General features: G+C 47.9%; 1 protein-coding gene across 7 annotated transcripts in view; it reads left to right on the forward strand.

Moving 5' to 3' along the window:
* The first annotated feature begins 16,085 nt into the window (after positions 1–16,085).
* Positions 16,086–18,566, forward strand: part of wnk2 (WNK lysine deficient protein kinase 2) — a 138,158-nt gene continuing 135,677 nt past the window's right edge. For all 7 annotated transcript variants that reach the window (XM_078414662.1, XM_078414667.1, XM_078414668.1 and 4 more), the window contains exon 1: positions 16,086–16,483. In XM_078414662.1, the coding sequence (XP_078270788.1) occupies positions 16,103–16,483 (381 nt within the window). In that variant the 5' untranslated portion in view covers positions 16,086–16,102. The remainder of the gene's footprint in view (positions 16,484–18,566) is intronic.

An 18,566-nucleotide genomic window follows, 5' to 3' on the forward strand; every position in this document is an offset into this window, starting at 1 on the left:
TCCTGGGATCATTCTTGTTAACCTCCTCTGGACCCGCTTCCGAGCCAGCACATCCTTCCTCATATATGGGGCCCAAAATTGTCACAATATTCCAAATGCGGCCTGACCAACGCCTTGTAGAGCCTCAGCATTACACCCCTGCTTTAGACCAAAAATGGCGGCGCTGCCATAGCAGCTGCGGCTTACCTGCGGTCCATTTGTCTTTGTGTTTTTGTTGTTTTTTTGTCTTAATTGTAGTTGTGATGTGGTGTTTTTGTGTTTGTGTACTATGTGTGTATGTGGGGGGGAGGGGGGGAACTGTAAAATTGTAAATAGGTGTCCCTTCCGAACGGAGACCCGACCTTTGTTTTCTGGGCCGTGCCTCCGTTCCAGCTGCGGCCTACCATCGGCCCAACTCCTGGAGCTGGCTGCCTCCAGGGCTCTGGTTCGCAGAGCCCGCGGATCGGACTTACCATCACCGGAGCCGGCCGTCCTCGGAGGCTGCGGGAGCGGCTGCGACTTGCCTTAGGCTCGGGCCGCGTGGATGCCGACATCGGGAGCTCCGGCAGCGGCAGCGGGTTCCCCACCCCGGATCGCGGGGCTTGGGTCGCGGACATTTCACCGTCCGGCGCGGCCTAAGATATGCCGCGGGATATTTCTCTGCTGGGCGGGGGCTTCAATGTCGGGAGCCACGACCGCCCCGACGTGCAGCAACAGCGGCAGCGTGTTCGCCCGCCCCGGATCGGACTTATCATCGGCGGAGCCGGCCGTCTTCGGAGGCTGCGGGAGCGGCTGGGATTCGCCTTAGGCTCCGGCCGCTGCGGACCGTCCGGCGCGGCCTGCAACCACAACAACCTGACCGCGGGAGAAGACGGCAGGAGAAGGGAAAGACATTGTGGCCTTCCATCACAGTGAGGAGAGGACTGGAGGAGACTCACTGTGATGGATGTTTCTTTGATGGATGTTTCTTTTTTGTGTGTTTTTGGGGTTGTGTAATTTTAATGCCTATTTAATGCTTTTATTGTTGGACTGTGGTTTTGGGGTTTTGGGGTTTTGGGGTTGTGTAATTTTAATGCCTATTTAATGCTTTTGTTGTTGGACTGTGGGTGACTGAATTTCGTCCAATATTGGATGACAAATAAAGCTATCCTGAATCTTGAATCTTGTATATAAGCCCTCTTGAAATAAATGCTAGCATTGCGTTTGCTTTCTTTATGTGCAGTTCCAGTTGCTGTGCTAAAGGAAAGAAGTGATTAAGCCAGAGAGAGTGCAGAAAAGATTCACAACAATGTTGCCGGCCCTGGAGGGTTTGAACTCTAAGGACTGGATAACCTGGGGTTATTTTTCACTGGAGAAAATAAGATGTTTGTCTTTACCGAGGTTTATAAAATCATGACGGATATGTATAAGATGGATGCTCACAGTCTTTTATTCCCAGTGTAATTTAGAATTACAGCATGGAAAAAGGCACTTTTGCCCACCTAGACACTAAAGTTCGTGGTATTATAGATAGTGAAGATGGTTGCCAAAAATGGCAGCAGGATCTTGATCAAATGGACATGTGGGCTGAGGAATAATTGATGGAATTTAACACAGAGAAATGTAAGGTGTTGTAATATGGTGATTTTAACATGGGCATGACCTACATACACAGTGAACGGTACGATTCTGGGGAGTCATAAAGTCATAAGTGATGGTAGAATTAGGCCATTCGGCCCATCAAGTCTACTCCACTATTCAATCATGGCTGATCAATTTCTCCCTCATAACCCTCTTCTCCTGCCTTCTCCCCATAACCTCTGACACCTGTACTAATCAAGAATCTATCTATCTCTGCCTTAAAAATATCCACTGATGGCCTCTTCTCCTTCTTCTGCCGTATGACTTTTAGACCTGCAGCTCCGTTGAGGCGAGCCAGGCCAACTTGTCATCGTCCAGGTCAATCAGACCTCGTTCACCATTCGGTGGCCGGTATTTGGGGCAACTGGTGACTATGTGCTCCACTGTCTGTGTTGAGTCCCCACACTCGCAGAAGGCACTGTCCACGAGGCCCCACCTCTTCATCGCTACTCCATAGCATCCTTCGCCTGTCCTCAAGTGATTGAGGGTTATCCACTGCTTTCAGGTCAGGGACGTCCATGGGTTCACCGATGTAGCGGTATAGCCTAGATGGTTCCGCTGGGGAAGACAAAGACAGCCTCGACGCGGCCTCCCCCATGAGTAGCTTACAGGCTCATAAGCCCTTAAAGCGAAACTAATGTCTTTGCCACGTCTGCAGACCGCAAAATGCCATGCCTCCCCAGGCCAGGCGGCACCGTCAAATGCCGCCAACTGTCGAGGTTTAGCGCTGCTGCAGCTCAACGTTGAAGGCCTTACCACCGCCAAGCTCAACGTCATCGATCAGATTGCCATCAAAAACACTGATGGCCTCCACAGCCTTCTATGGCAAAGAATTCCATAGATTCACCACCCTCTGACTAAATAAATTTCTCCTCATCTCCTTCCCAAAAGAACGTCCTTTAATTCTAAGGCTATGACCTCTACTCGTAGACTCTCCCACTAGTGGAAAAATCCTCTCCACATCCACTCCATCCAAGCCTTTCACTATTCTGTATGTTTCAATGAGATCCCCCCTCATACTTCTAAACTCCAGCAAGTGCAGGCCCAGTGCTGACAAACGCGCATCATAGGTTAACCTACTCATTCCTGGGATCGTTCTTGTAAACCTCTGGACTCCTCTAGAGCCAGCACATCCTTCCTCAGATATGATGCCCAAAATTGCTCACAATACTCCAAATGCAGTTGTGGAACAGAGGGATCAAGGAGTGTAGGTGCATTGTTCCTTCAAAATGGCGTCACAATTAGATAGGGTGGTCAAAAAGGCTTTTGGCACATTAGTCAGAGTATTGAGTATAGAAGTTGAGAGAGGTCATGTTGCAGCTATATAAGACATTGGTGAGGCTACATTTAGAGTATTGTGTTCAGTGTCCACTATGTTATAGGAAAAATGTTGTCAAGTTGGAAAGGGTGCAGAGAAGATTTACGAGGGTTTTGCCAGGAGTCGACGAGCTGAGGAGAGAGGTAGAACAGGCGAGGACTTTATTCCTTGGAATGCAGGAGGATGAGGGGTGTTCTTATAGAAGTGTACAAAAGCTTGAGAGGAATAGATCTGGTAAATGAACAGAGTCTTTTATCCAGAGTAGAATCGAAGACCAGAGGACATAGATTTAAGATGGGGGGGGGGGGGGGGGAAGATTTGATAGAAACATGAGGGGTAACTTTTTAACCCAAAGGTTGGGGGGGGGGGGGGGTGGTAGGAATGAGCTGCTGGAGGATGTTGTTGAGGCAGATGCTATCGCAACGTTTAAGAAATATTTGGACAGGACAGGTACGTTGATAGGACAGGTTTAGATGGATAAGGGGCCAAACACAGGCAGGTGTAGATAGGGTGTGTTGGTCAGCGTGGGCAAGTTGGGCTGAAGTACTTGTTTCCACGCTGAATGACTCTATGACTCCATGCTGACCATCGATCTCCCATTCACATTAGTTCTATGTTACATAGAAACATAGAAAATAGGTGCAGGAGGAAGCCATTCGGCCCTTCGAGCCAGCACCGCCATTCACTGTGATCATGGCTAATTATCCACAATCAGTAACCCGTGCCTCCCTTCTGCCCATATCCCTTGATTCCACTAGCCCCTAGAGCTCTGTTTAACTTTCTCATAAATTCATCCAGTGATTTGGCCTCCACTGCCCTCTGTGGCAGAGAATTCCCCAAATTCACAACTCTCTGGATGAAAAAGTTCCCTCTCACCTCATTTTTAAATGGCCTCCCCTTTATTCTAATACTGTGGCCCCTGACTCTGGACTCCCCCAACATTGGGAACATTTTTACTGCATCTAGCTTGTCCAGTCCTTTTATAATTTTATACGTCTCTGTAAGATCTTCTCTCATTCTTCTAAAATCCAGTGAATACAAGCCTCGTCTTTTCAATCTTTCCTCATATGACAATCCCGCCATCCCAGGGATCAATCTCGCGAACCTATGCTGCACTGCCTCAATTACAAGGATGTCCTTCCTCAAATTAGGAGACCAAAACTGTACACAATACCCCAGATGTGGTCTTACCAGGGCCCTATACAACTGCAGAAGATCTTTACTACTGTACTGAAATCCTGTCGTTATGAAGGCCAACATGCCATTCGCTTTCTTTACTGCCTGCTGCACCTGCATGCCAACTTTCAGTGACTGGTGTACAAGGACACCCAGGTCTCACTGCACTTCACCCTTACCTAACCTGACACCATTGAGATAATAATCTGCCTCCCTGTTTTTGCCACCAAAGTGGATAATCTCACATTTATCTACATTTTACTGCATCTGCCATGCATCTGCCCACTCACTCAACCTGTCCAGGTTACCCTGCAACCTCCTAACATCCTCTTTGCAGTTCATAGAAACATAGAAAATAGGTGCAGGAGTAGGCCATTCGGCCCTTCGAGCCTGCACCGCCATTCAATATGATCATGGCTGATCATTCAGCTCAGTAGCCTGTACCTGCCTTCTCTCCATACCCACTGATCCCTTTAGCAAAAAGGGCCACATCTAACTCCCTCTTAAATATAGCCAATGAACTGGCCTCAACTACCTTCTGTGGCAGAGAATTCCACAGACTCACCACTCTGTGTGAAGAAATGTTTTCTCATCTCGGTCCTAAAAGACTTCCCCCTTATCCTTAAGCTGTGACCCCTGGTTCTGGACTCCCCCAACATCGGGAACAATTTTCCCGCATCTAGCCTCTCCAACCCCTTAAGAATTTTATATGTTTCTATAAGATCCCCCCTCAGTCTTCTAAATTCCAGCGAGTACAAGCCCAGTCGATCTAGTCTTTCCTCATATGTAAGTCCCGCCATCCCAGGGATCAATCTGGTGAACCTTCTCTGTACTCCCTCTAAGGCAAGAACGTCTTTCCTCAGATTAGGAGACCAAAACTGCACACAATACTCCAGGTGCGGTCTCACCAAGGCCCTGTACAACTGCAGCAGAACCTCCCTGCTCCTAAACTCAAATCCTCTTGCTATGAATGCCAACATACCATTCGCTTTCTTCACTGCCTGCTGCACCTGCATGCTTGCTTTCAATGACTGGTGCACCATGACACCCAGGTCACGTTGCATCTCCCCTTCTCCCAATCGGTCACCATTCAGGTAATACTCTGCTTTCCTGTTCTTGCCGCCAAAGTGGATAACCTCACATTTATCCACATTATATTGCATCTGCCATGCATTTGCCCACTCGCCTAATCTATCCAAGTCACTCTGCAGCCTCCTAGCATCCTCCTCGCAGCTAACACTGCCACCCAGCTTCGTGTCATCCGCAAACTTAGAGATGTTGCATTCAATTCCCTCGTCCAAATCATTAATATACACTGTAAATAACTGGGGTCCCAGCACTGAGCCTTGCGGTACCCCACTAGTCACTGCCTGCCATTCCGAAAAGGACCTGTTTATTCCTACTCTTTGCTTCCTGTCCGCCAACCAATTTTCTATCCACCTCAACACTGAACCCTCAATACCGTGTGCTTTAAGTTTGTACACCAATCTCCTATGTGGGACCTTGTCGAAGGCCTTCTGAAAGTCCAGATATAACACATCGACTGGTTCTCCCTTATCCACTCTACTAGTTACATCCTCGAAAAATTCTATAAGATTCGTCAGACATGATTTGCCTTTGGTAAATCCATGCTGACTTTGTCCGATGATTTCTCCACTTTCCAAATGTAATGCTATCACATCTTTAATAACTGACTCTAGCATTTTCCCCACTACCGATGTTCGGCTAACTGGTCTATAATTCCCCGTTTTCTCTCTCCCTCCCTTTTTAAAAAGTGGGATTACATTAGCTACCCTCCAGTCCTCAGGAACTACTCCAGAATCTAAAGAGTTTTGAAAAATTATCACTAATGCATCCACTATTTCTGAGGCTACTTCCTTAAGCACTCTGGGATGCAGCCTATCTGGCCCTGGGGATTTATCTGCCTTTAATCCATTTAATTTACCTAACACCACTTCCCGACTAACCTGGATTTCCCTCAGTTCCTCCATCTCTTTAGACCCCCGGTCCCCCGCTATTTCCGGCAGACGGTTTATGTCTTCCTTAGTGAAAACAGAACCAAAGTATTTGTTCAATTGGTCTGCCATCTCCTTGTTCCCTATGATCAATTCACCTGTTTCCGACTGCAAGGGACCTACATTTGCCTTAACTAATCTTTTTCTCTTGACATATTTATAAAAGCTTTTGCAGTCTGTTTTTATGTTCCTTGCCAGTTTTCCCTCATAATCTATTTTCCCTTTCCTAATTAAGCCCTTTGTCCTCCTCTGCTGGACTCTGAATTTCTCCCAGTCCTCTGGTATGCTACTTTTTCTGGCTAATCTGTATGCTTCATCTTTTGTTTTAATACTATCCTTGATTTCCCTTGTTAGCCACGGATGCACTACCTTTCCTGGTTTGTTCTTTTGCCAAACTGGGATGAACACTTGTTGTAGTTCATCCATGCGACCTTTAAATGCCTTCCATTGCATGTCCACCGTCAACCCTTTCAGCATCAATCGCCAGTCTATCTTGGACAATTCACGCCTCATACCCTCAAAGTTACCTTTCTTTAAGTTCAGAACACTTGTTTCTGTATCGACTTTGTCACTCTCCATCCTAATGAAGAACTCTACCATATTATGATCACTCTTGCCCAAGGGGCCTCGCACAACAAGACTGCTAACTAACCCTTCCTCATTACTCAATACCCAGTCTTGAATGGCCTGTTCTCTCGTTGGTTCCTCGACATGTTGGTTTAGAAAACCATCTCTCAAACATTCCAAGAAATCCTCTTCCTCAGCACCCCTGCCAGTTTGGTTCACCCAATCTATATGTAGATTGAAGTCACCCATTATAACTGCTGCGCCTTTAGTGCATGCATTTCTAATTTCCTGCTTGATGCCATCCCCAACTTCCCTACTGCTGTTAGGTGGCCTGTACACAACTCCCACTAGCGTTTTCTGCCCCTTAGTGTTTCGTAGCTCTACCCATATCGATTCTACTTCCTCCAAGCTAATGTCCTTCCTTTCCACTGCTTTAATCTCCTCTCTAACCAGTAACGCTACCCCACCTCCTTTTCCTTTCTGTCTATCCCGCCTGAATATAGAATATCCCTGGATGTTGAGCTCCCAGCCTTGGTCACCCTGGAGCCATGTCTCCGTAATCCCAACTATATCATAATCATTAATAACTATCTCCACATTTAATTCATCCACCTTATTACGTATACTCCTTGCATTGAGACACAAAGCCTTCAGGCTTGTTTTTACAACTCTCTTACCCCTTGTACGATTATGTTGAAAAGTGGCCCTTTTTCATTTTTGCCCTGGATTTGTCTGCCTGCCACTTTTACTTTTCACCTTGCTACCTGTTGCTTCTACCCTCATTTTACACCCCTCTGTCTCTCTGCTCCAGCTCCCATCCCCCTGCCACATTAGTTTAAATCCTCCCCGACAGCACTAGCAAACACTCCCCCTAGGACATTGGTTCCATTCCAGCTCAGGTGCAGACCGTCCTGTTTGTACTGGTCCCACCTCTCCCAGAACTGGTTCCAATGTCCTAAAAATTTGAATCCCTCCCCCTTGCACCAGTTTTCAAGCCACGTATTCATATGAAATATCCTCCTATTCCTACTCTGACTAGCACGTGGCTCTGGTAGTAATCCAGAGATTATTACCTTTGAGGTCCTACTTTTTAGTTTATTTCCTAGCTCTCTAAATTCACCTTGTAGGACCTCATCCCGTTTTTTACCTAAATCGTTGGTGCCAACGTGCACCACGACAACTGGCTGCTCACCCTCCCCCTTCAGAATGTCCTGCAGCCGCTCAGAGATATCCCTGACCCTTGCACCAGGGAGGCAACATACCATCCTGGAGTCTCGTTTGCGGCCGCAGAAACGCCTATCTATTCCCCTTACAATTGAATCCCCTATCACTATAGCCCTTCCACTCTTTTTCCTCCCACTTTGGCCGCAGAGCCACCCACGGTGCCATGAACTTGGCTGCTGCTGCCTTCCCCTGATGAGGCATCTCCCCAACAGTATCCAAAATGGCATATCTGTTTAGGAGGGAGATGACCGCAGGGGACTCCTGCATTACCTGCCTACTGCTGCGCTGGCTAGTGGCCACCCGTTTCCTTTCTGTCCGCTTATCTTTTACTTGTGGTGTGGCCAACTCGCTGTACGTGCTATCCACGACCTTCTCAGCCTCGTGGATGCTCCAGAATGAGTCCAACCGCAGCTCCAACCGTTCAATGCGGTATGCCAGGAGCTGCAGCTGGACACACTTCCTGCACATGTAGTCATCAGGGACACCGACAATATCCCTGATCTCCCACATGTTGGAGGATGAGCAATCCACGGGGCCAATCTCATCTGACATGTCTTACCCCCAAATTAAATCAAATCCCTCTTAATCCTTTAAACTGTACCTTTACTAAAAAGCACTGAACCCTTAACTCACTGAACCCTGAACTTCCTGAACCCTGAACTTCCTGAACCCTGAACTTCCTGAACCCTTAACTAAAAGTACGAATAAAAAGCAGAATTACAACGCCCAATCAGCTGCTTCCTCTAGTCCGCTTCCACCAATCAGCGGCTTCCTCCAGAACACTTCTTTTAAAGTGTGTGGGAACGTTTTTATCCCCCGCTCCAACCGCCTCCAACCGCCTCCAACCGCCTCCAACCGCCTCCAACCGCCTCTGGGTGAACACAGCCCCACGCTGGGTTTTTAAACCTACCGCCCGGACGCTGCTCCAACCGCCTCCAACCGCTTCTGGGCCTCTGGGTGAACAAAGCCCCGCGCTGGGTTTTTAAACCTACCGCCCGGACGCTGCTCCAACCGCCTCCAACCGCTTCTGGGCCTCACACTGCCACCCAGCTTTGTGTCATCTGCAAACTTGCTAGTGTTACTTCTCATTCCTTCATCCAAATCATTAACATATTTGGTAAATAGTTGCGGCCCCAACACCGAGCCTTGCGGCACTCCACTCGCCACTTCCCGCCATTCTGAAAAGGACCCGTTTACTCCTATTCTTTGCTTCCTGTCTGCCAACCAATTCTCTATCCATGTCAACACTCTACCAGCAATACCATGTGCTCTAATTTTAGTCACCAATCTCCCGTGTGGGACCTTATCAAAGGCTTTCTGAAAGTCTAGGTACACTAATCCAGGAGATTAGTCAAGCATGATTTCCCTTTCATAAATCCATGCTGACTTGGACTTATCCTTTTACTGCTATCCAAATGCGCCGTTATTACCTCTTTAATAATTGACTCCAGCATCTTCCCCACCACCGATGTCAGGCTAACTGGTCTGTAATTCCCCGTTTTCTCTCTCGCTCCTTTCTTGAAAAGTGGGAGAACATTAGCTATCCTTTCTCAACCACTTCCTTACTATGGACAATTTAGAGGCCAATTAACTTACAAACACATAGATCTGAAATGTGGGAGGAAACCAGAACATCTGGAGGAAACCCACACAATCACAGGGAGAAATTGCAAACTCCACACAGACAGATCCTGAGGTCAGGATCAAATCTATGTCTCTGGTGCTGTGAGGTATCAATCAGCTCTACGCCACTGTGCTATCCCCCAAGGGTAGGCGAGTATTAAACTAAGGGGAAAGGTTTAAGGTGAAAGGTTTAAGGTGATCCTTAAGGTTTAAGGATCTTATAGAAACTTACAAAATTCTTAAGGGGTTGGACAGGCTAGATGCAGGAAGATTGTTCCTGATGTTGGGGAAGACCAGAACAAGGGGTCACAATTTAAGGATAAGGGGGAAGTCTTTTAGGACTGAGAAGAGAAAGTTTTTTTCCACACAGAGTGGTGAATCTGTGGAATTCTCTGCCACAGAAGGTAGTTGAGGCCAGTTCATTGGCTATATTTAAGAGGGAGTTAGATGTGGCCCTTGTGGCTAAAGGGATCAGGGGGTATGGAGAGAAGGCAGGTACAGGATACTGAGTTGGATGATCAGCCATGATCATATTGAATGGCGGTGCAGGCTCGAAGGGCCGAATGGCCTACTCCTGCACCTATTTTCTATGTTTCTATGGGACAGATTTAAAGATCAGAGCGGCAAATATTTTATACAGAGGATGGTGACTGCATGGAAAGAGCTGCCAGGAGAAGTGGTGGAATCCGGAGAGTTGTAAATATATGGATTTATTCACAAAATGCTGGAGTAACTCAGCAGGTCAGGCAGCATCTCGGGAGAGAAGGAATGGGTGACGTTTCGGGTCGAGACCCTTATATGGAATTCTTTGCCACAGAAGGCAGTGGAGGCCAATTGACTGGATGTATTCAAGAGAGAGTTAGATTTAGCTCTTCGGGCTAATGGAATCAAGGAATATGGGGAATAAGCTGGAAAGGGATACTGATTTTAGATGATCAGCCATGATGATATTGAATGGCAGTGCTGGCTCTAAGGGCTGAATGGCCTAACCTGCACCTATTTTTCTATGTACGGAATTTGTATGTTCTCCCGGTGACCACGTGGGTTTTCTCCGAGATCTTCGGTTTCCTCCCACACCCTAAAGAAATACAGGTTTGTAGGTTAATTGGCTTGGTATAAATTGTCTCTAATGTGTGTAGGATAGTGAGAATGTGCAGGGATCGTTGTTCGGTGTGGAATCGGTTAGACAATAGACAATAGGTGCAGGATCAGGCCATTCAGCCCTTCGAGCCAGCACCGCCATTCAATGCGATCATGGCTGATCACTCTCAATCAGTACCTCGTTCCTGCCTTCTCCCCATACCCCCTCACTCCGCTATCCTTAAGAGCTCTATCCAGCTCTCTCTTGAAAGCATCCAACGAACTGGCCTCCACTGCTTTCTGAGGCAGAGAATTCCACACCTTCACCACTCTCTGACTGAAAAAGTTCTTCCTCATCTCCGTTCTAAATGGCCTACCCCTTATTCTTAAACTGTGGCCCTTAAACAGACTGAAGGGCCTGTTTCCGCGCTGTATCTCTAAACTAAAACTTCTCAGAGTGAGTTATTAGCAGGGCTACTGTGTAAACATTGCTTTGCCATCAGTGCCTGGATTTGTTCCTCCCGAATTCTTCCAGTTTTCCTGACCCCAGTGATTCTTCCCGAGTATGAATTACGGGTGACAGCCCCTCCAACAAACTCTTCAGGATTTGGCGTTAATATATTATTGGCCAAATAATAATCACTATTTTGATGGACACACAGTTATATTGGCAATATTCTGTTTGTGGTGACTTACTGATAGGTCTATATATATAGATATATATATAGATATATATATAAAGTATTTTTTTCCATGGCATTGTTTTTTCATCTATGCATGAAGTGTCTTGAGCAAACTGTAATTTCCCAAGAGTGATTATTGAAGATAAAAGCATAGTGTGAATGTCCCTGTTGGCATAACCAGATGGTACCTTCAATACCTACAGCCAGTAAATCATCATTGTTCTGCAGCTATTAGGAGATGACTTTTAGGCCATGTGCAGCGGTAGGCAGTAGATAGGACTGTCCTAGACAGTCCAGTAGATACTGTACTGCACTAGACAGTCCAGTAGATAGGACTGTGAACTTTCGCAACTTTGTCGGCACCAAAACGTGGCAAATGTGTACTGCCTAGGTGAGGTCTGTTATATGATTTTACCGGGATGTGTCCAAAACAAAGCATTTCACTGTACCTAGGTACGTGACGAAGTGTCATTAAATCATTGAATGTATATAATTATCTGATCTGATTGGAAACCATACCAAACAAAGCTCAGTACAGGTGACAATAATAAACCTAAACTTATGAGCATCCAATCTAATACACCAATTTTAGGCTAATGCCCATAGTCACTCTTTTTTTATTCTTTTGCTGCTTTTGTTTAAATGAAAACTGGAATTTACAAATTTTGGCAAATGAAGCAACAGTATTGCCATAGTTAACTTCTCACTTATTTTGAGAATCGGATATAAAAAGCAATGATATCAAATATAAACATATTTGGCTAAATAATATCTAGCATATTGCCAGCTTCTGTGGTAATTTGAGCTGCTGTTTAGTTTGATTTAGATTTCCAACAACAACTGATGATCATTGTGTGTTTATGTACATAGTGTGAAGAAGAGACAATTTATGGTGCTGTAGTAATCATCATGGTGTTTCACAGACTGTGCTTGTATCCGACTCCATATTGCAAATATACTTGCGAAGGCACTTTGTATCAGAATGTCAGGTAAATAATGCCTGTCTTGTAGCTTCACTTTCCCATTGAAAGCATTTGTTGGAAACTGACTGTAACAGAACATTGGTGTCTGAATCCCAGCATTTAATCCAAGACTTAGAAACTTTTCTCTCCCATTACCATCCCCATTCTTGTGCACATTTAACATCTGCTGCAGTGGGATGTTTACGCTGGAATTTTAACTTGGAGTAAAAAGTATTTTTCAAAACATCTATTATGTAGAATTAAACAGGATAGTAAAAGGCGGACATAAAATGTCAAATGAGTGACTCCTCCAGTAGTTCTCCATAATTATCTTAAATAACCACTCTGAATGCTAAAAGCACTGTCATGACTCACTAACTTGTGCCAGTCCACCCATTTCATCATGTAATTGCACTTTTTGCTGTAATTGTCAATAAGAAGTGTTGTAGGATGTAAATAATACAGACAATAAATTAAATATAGTTATTTCCAGAATAGTTTTTATTCTGCGTTTTGTTTCTTGCTGGAGGTAGAATCCAGTTTAATTCTAGTTTACCCAGAAACAATGATAAAATGATTTCTGACATACTCTTTTAACTAATTTAAAATTTTGCTACATGCGTAATGCGCTATTTAAATTAACCTGGTGACATACTGAAGCTTCCAACTAATGTAAGCAATAATAGCAGCAGAAAAAGATTGGTTAGGTGATGATTGATTGCCCATTATCTTCAAGGTATCTTCTGATATAGATGGGATCTGGAATAATTCATAAAATATCTGATCCTAACGATACGATTCTATGACCAAATGAAAAGCTGCAATAAGTGTTCTATTCAGGGCCAGTCTGAAGAAAGTAAGATTTAGGCATTTAGATTTGGCTGCCCATGCAAAAAAATAATGTTAATAATGTATTTATGTACTTCATCTATCTACTTTATCCATTCCACTGCATTCTGTGATTCGCTGAAACACAAAAAAGTCTATCAACGCCTCTGAGTTTTTTTTCAATAATGGGAATAAAAATAAACTTGACTCAATTAGAAAACATGAAAATCATTATGTGTTTATGTAGGGAAATAACTGCAGATGCTGGTACAAATCGAAGGTATTACAAAATGCTGGAGTAACTCAGCAGGTCAGGCAGCATCTAGGAGAGAGGGGATGTACACACAGTGTTTCAGATTCTTGAAGCATCCCAAAACACATTGCAGCGAATGATTTTTTCCAAATGTGACAGGGACTTAAGAGTAGTTGGTATGCTTGCTTCGTTGGTCAACACATTGACTTTAGGAGTCAGGAAGTTGTTTTGCAGCTTTATAAAACTTTGGTAAGGTGGCATTTGGATTATTGGGCATAGTTCTGGTCGCTCCACTGCAGGAAGGATGTGGAGGTTCTGGAGAGGATGCAGAGGAGCTTTACCAGAATGATGCCAAGATTAGAGGGTATTAGCTATAAGGAGAGTTTGGACACATAAACAGAATAAAAGGCTGGATGGTTCCAAACTAAAGCCATGTGGTCTGCTTCAGTAATATATTTGAAGTAGGAAAATCAGGATAATATGCACCAGCCCTTATGATGAGGCTTCCACTTCAGCACAGCTCAGCCTTATTTATTTTTTCTGCTGAAGGGTAGGAAAGGGCTTATTTTAGTTTTGTATCGAAACATGAATATTGTGTAAAAATGATGGGGCTGTTTTTAATATAAAAACAACTACATATGTAGGATAAGAAAATAACTGCAGATGCTGGATATCTGAAATAAATATGCATTGATTGAAACAGTGTGGGAATGGGAAGGAGAATTAAGGCCGTAAACGCACAGATAAAACATAATAATCAAATACCAGGTAACTAAAATAGTGTAAAAGACAATGTCTGCAGTGCAAGTAAAGATACACTGCAAAGGAGACCGTAGAAGCTGAGATTAGAGGGATTTGTCAGTCTCAGAAACTGCCAAGGTTAAGCAACCCACAAAGATTCAACCCAGTAATTCTGCACTTTGTTACATATAACAGTCAGTCACATATAAAGGCTAGCTGAAGCATTTTGACTATAATTTTTCCCTCGTTATATCAGATGGCTGTGAAATGGGGAAGCGAGTGATGTTGCCAATAATTATGTTTAAACACCTGAGAATGAATTTTACTGATTGACCTGCAATGTTAACCCAGGAGATTGTAAAATCCTGTTTCATACATTTCTCTCGATCAATGCTTCATTAATGAAAAATAAGTAAGGATGCTCCTGGATGTAAGCATGGAAGCCATGCTGCAATAGATATCCAGTACCGAATTGGGAAGATAGGAGTAACACAGCGAAAAAGGCAGCATCTGTGGAGAGAAGGAATGGGTGACGTTCCAGTTCGAGACTCTTCTTCAGGATCGACCCGAAACGTCACCCATTCCTTCTCTCCACAGATGCTGCCTATCCCGCTGAGTTACTCCAGAGCTTTGTGTTTATCTTCGGCTTAAACCAGCATCCGTGGTTCCTTCTTACTCATTTTTTAACACAAATAGACTAACGCACGGATTGCACTGCCTTTTCCCGTGAGCGGGTGCAATTTGCAGCAGCCGCAGAGCTCAACGAGGCGATTTAGAATCACAGTGTCTTTAGTTACTAGCACACCATATCACAATCATTTCTGGTTCTTTTGCACAACTGAGCAAAACTCTGGCGTTGCTCCCTTTGGGCTTGTGTCATGTTTGTTAGACAGAGATGCGGCTGCCTGCACCGTGCACCCTGCAGCGCCCGCCCCCTGCACCCTGCAGCGCCCGCCCCCTGCAGCGCCCGCCCCCTGCAGCACCGTGCACCAGCAGCGCCCGCCCCCTGCACCCTGCAGCGCCCGCACCGTGCACCCTGCAGCGTCCGCCCCCTGCACCGTGCACCCTGCAGCGCCCGCCCCCTGCACCCTGCAGCGCCCGCCCCCTGCACCGTGCACCCTGCAGCGCCCGCCCCCTGCACCGCCCGCCCCCTGCACCGCCCGCCCGTCATGTTGCGGACCCGGGGATCTAACGCGGCTACATCTGTCCTCTCCGCAGCACCGGGCACGCGCACTGCACTGTCGGGCACGCGCACCGGAATGTCAGCCCCTGGCTGTCGGGCACGCGCACTGCACTGTCGGGCACGCGCAACGGAATGTCAGCCCCTGGCTGTCGGGCACGCGCACTGCAGGGCACGCGCCCGCCGCCTGCGTAAGCTGACGTCAGCGCGCGCGAGGCAGACGAGCGGGAGCGCGCGGGCCGTTATCTGGGCGCCGCACTCCGCCATGGAGCCGCAGCCTGAGGTGAGCGGGGAGCCGGCGACGGGTGACGCCACAGCGGGGCTTTGCCGCCCGTGGGCCGGACCCGGACCCGGGGCCAGCGGCGAGGCTGAGGCCGCGGACATGCGGAGGCGCCCACACGCAGCGCCCACAGCCCAGCCGCCCGACCACGACCACCACCCGCGCCCCCCGCAGCGTCTCGTGAGGAGAACGGTGCCGCCCGGGTCCGGGCCGGGGGGAGCGGCGGCCGAGGGGTCGAGCACCGAGAGCCACGGGGACACGGACACGGAGAGCCGGGAGATGGGGAGCCCGGGGGACGGGGAGAGCCGGGTGATGGAGAGCCCGGGGGACGGGGACGGGGAGAGCCGGGTGATGGAGAGGCCAGCGGACGGGGACACGGACACGGACACGGAGAGCCGGGAGCGGGAGATGGAGAGCCCGGGTGATGGGGACATGGACGGGGACGGGGAGATGGAGAGCCCGGGTGATGGGGACATGGACGGGGACGGGGTGATGGAGAGCCCAGCGGACGGGGACACGGACACGGACACGGAGAGCCGGGAGCGGGAGATGGGGAGCCCGGGTGATGGGGACATGGACGGGGACGGGGTGATGGAGAGCCCAGCGGACGGGGACACGGACACGGAGAGCCGGGTGATGGAGAGCCCGGGGGACGGGGAGAGCCGGGTGATGGAGAGCCCGGGGGACGGGGACACGGACACGGACACGGAGAGCCGGGAGCGGGAGATGGGGAGCCCGGGTGATGGGGACGGGGACGGGGACGGCCACGGCCGGGAGCTGCCGCAGGGCCAGAGCGAGGAGAACGAGGAGGAAGCCGAGATGAAGGCGGTCGCCACCTCGCCCGACGGCAGGTTCCTCAAGTTCGACATTGAGTTGGGTCGCGGCTCCTTCAAGACGGTGTACAAGGGTCTGGACGCAGAGACGTGGCTGGAAGTGGCCTGGTGCGAGCTGCAGGTAAGGTCCGTGTACAATTACACCGCAATCAGACATTGTCAACCCACGTACTTGTGAAACATTGCTGTAGCTTCACTCGCAGCGATGACCTAACATCCCAACCTGCTGTGTAATCAAACCCGAAGGTACAATAAACCCTAATTCACAGCGTGAGCACATACCAGATGGTTTAAAAATTCTAGTAACTTATTGTGTAATTGGAGCTGGTGAATCGCACCATCCATCGTGGGTTCGGACCTCGGCAGGTGCATGGGCGCTGTGCCCCTCGGCAGATGCATGGGCGCTGTGCCCCTCGGCAGATGCATGGGCGCTGTGCCCCTCGGCAGGTGCATGGGCGCTGTGCCCCTCGGCAGGTGCATGGGCGCTGTGCCCCTCGGCAGGTGCATGGGCGCTGTGCCCCTCGGCAGATGCATGGGCGCTGTGCCCCTCGGCAGGTGCATGGGCGCTGTGCCCCTCGGCAGGTGCATGGGCGCTGTGCCCCTCGGCAGGTGCATGGGCGCTGTGCCCCTCGGCAGATGCATGGGCGCTGTGCCCCTCGGCAGATGCATGGGCGCTGTGCCCCTCGGCAGGTGCATGGGCGCTGTGCCCCTCGGCAGGTGCATGGGCGCTGTGCCCCTCGGCAGGTGCATGGGCGCTGTGCCCCTCGGCAGGTGCATGGGCGCTGTGCCCCTCGGCAGATGCATGGGCGCTGTGCCCCTCGGCAGGTGCATGGGCGCTGTGCCCCTCGGCAGGTGCATGGGCGCTGTGCCCCTCGGCAGGTGCATGGGCGCTGTGCCCCATTGAGATTGGACAAGTTTACATCATAAGATATAATTTATAATAACTCTTTATTCTTTCTCTCTGAATGGAGTTGTCGAAAACGGAGTTCTAAACCAGATCAATGGTCGCCCCCTGACTTCGCGTTTATGACATTGTCCTCTCGGGAAACTGAGCTGTGATTGTAATAATCTGAAGGCCGGCGGTAGTGCCTAGTCTTTTTGTCGCCTCGTTACGCAAGTTAAATTGCACCGAATAGCCTTCAGTGCTTTGCTCGAACGAATCCGGTTTAAATTGAAGAAATCATAATTTAAAATTACTCCAGTGAACGAATTAACGGTAACTTTTGAACGAAATCTGGGTTTGAACGCTGAAGGTTTCATTTAATTTCATCGCGTTAAATGGAAAAGCGGAATGCGCAATAGTGTTCGGGTGCATTTATAGCGGGAAATATTTTTTAAACTGTCCTATTTAATTTGCTTACTTAGAATTTTGATGCTATTAAAATTATAAATGTTAAACTTTATTTGCAGAGAAATCAAAAGCTTGAGGGTGCTACAATTTATTTGCACGGTGTTGGTCAGGTTCTGAAAGCATAATTAGATGTTTTCTAGAACACGCGTGACCATGATGCAGTCCAGATTATTATTCAGCATTACATAAAGTAGCACACTCCAATCCCTGTCGGTTGCTGTGCAACGCGATCTTTTATTTCACTACAGATAGGTGCAAGTCACCAAAATATTTGAGGTGAATGAAGAAATATTCACTCCTTGATTCACAGTTGATTTACAGTATTTTCTTATCTCGTGAAACGGGTCAATTTTCAACTTGTTCTATTTTCGAGTTGAGAGTAGTGGTTTCTTTAGACTTGAGAGATAACGCGTGCAAACTGGCCCTTTGGCCCACCAAGTCTATGGTGACCAGCGATCACACTAACACCATCCTACACACTAGGGACAATCTACAATTTTACCAATGCCAATTAACCTGCAAATCTAGGAGTAGGAGTGGGGGTGGGAGGAAGCCAGAGCACCCGGAGGAAATCGATGTGGTCAAAGGGAGTATGCGGACAAGCACCTGTAGTCATGATCGGCCCCGTGTCTCTGCAGTGTGAAGAGCAGTGTCGATGGCATCCCCTGTAGACCTATTTGCTCTGTAGGCAAACTGGTATGGGTCGAAGGTGGGTGGGAGGCTGGCTTTGATGTGCTGCAGGACCAGTCTCTCGTTAAGGCCGCTGATGACAGACTTTTTCGGCAGTGGGATGATTGTGGCGGACTTCAGGCAGGGAGGGATGGTGGATTTTAAAAGGGACAGGTTGAAGATT

The sequence above is a fragment of the Rhinoraja longicauda genome, chromosome 17 (genome assembly GCF_053455715.1).
Source record: "Rhinoraja longicauda isolate Sanriku21f chromosome 17, sRhiLon1.1, whole genome shotgun sequence".
Lineage (NCBI taxonomy): Eukaryota > Metazoa > Chordata > Chondrichthyes > Rajiformes > Arhynchobatidae > Rhinoraja > Rhinoraja longicauda.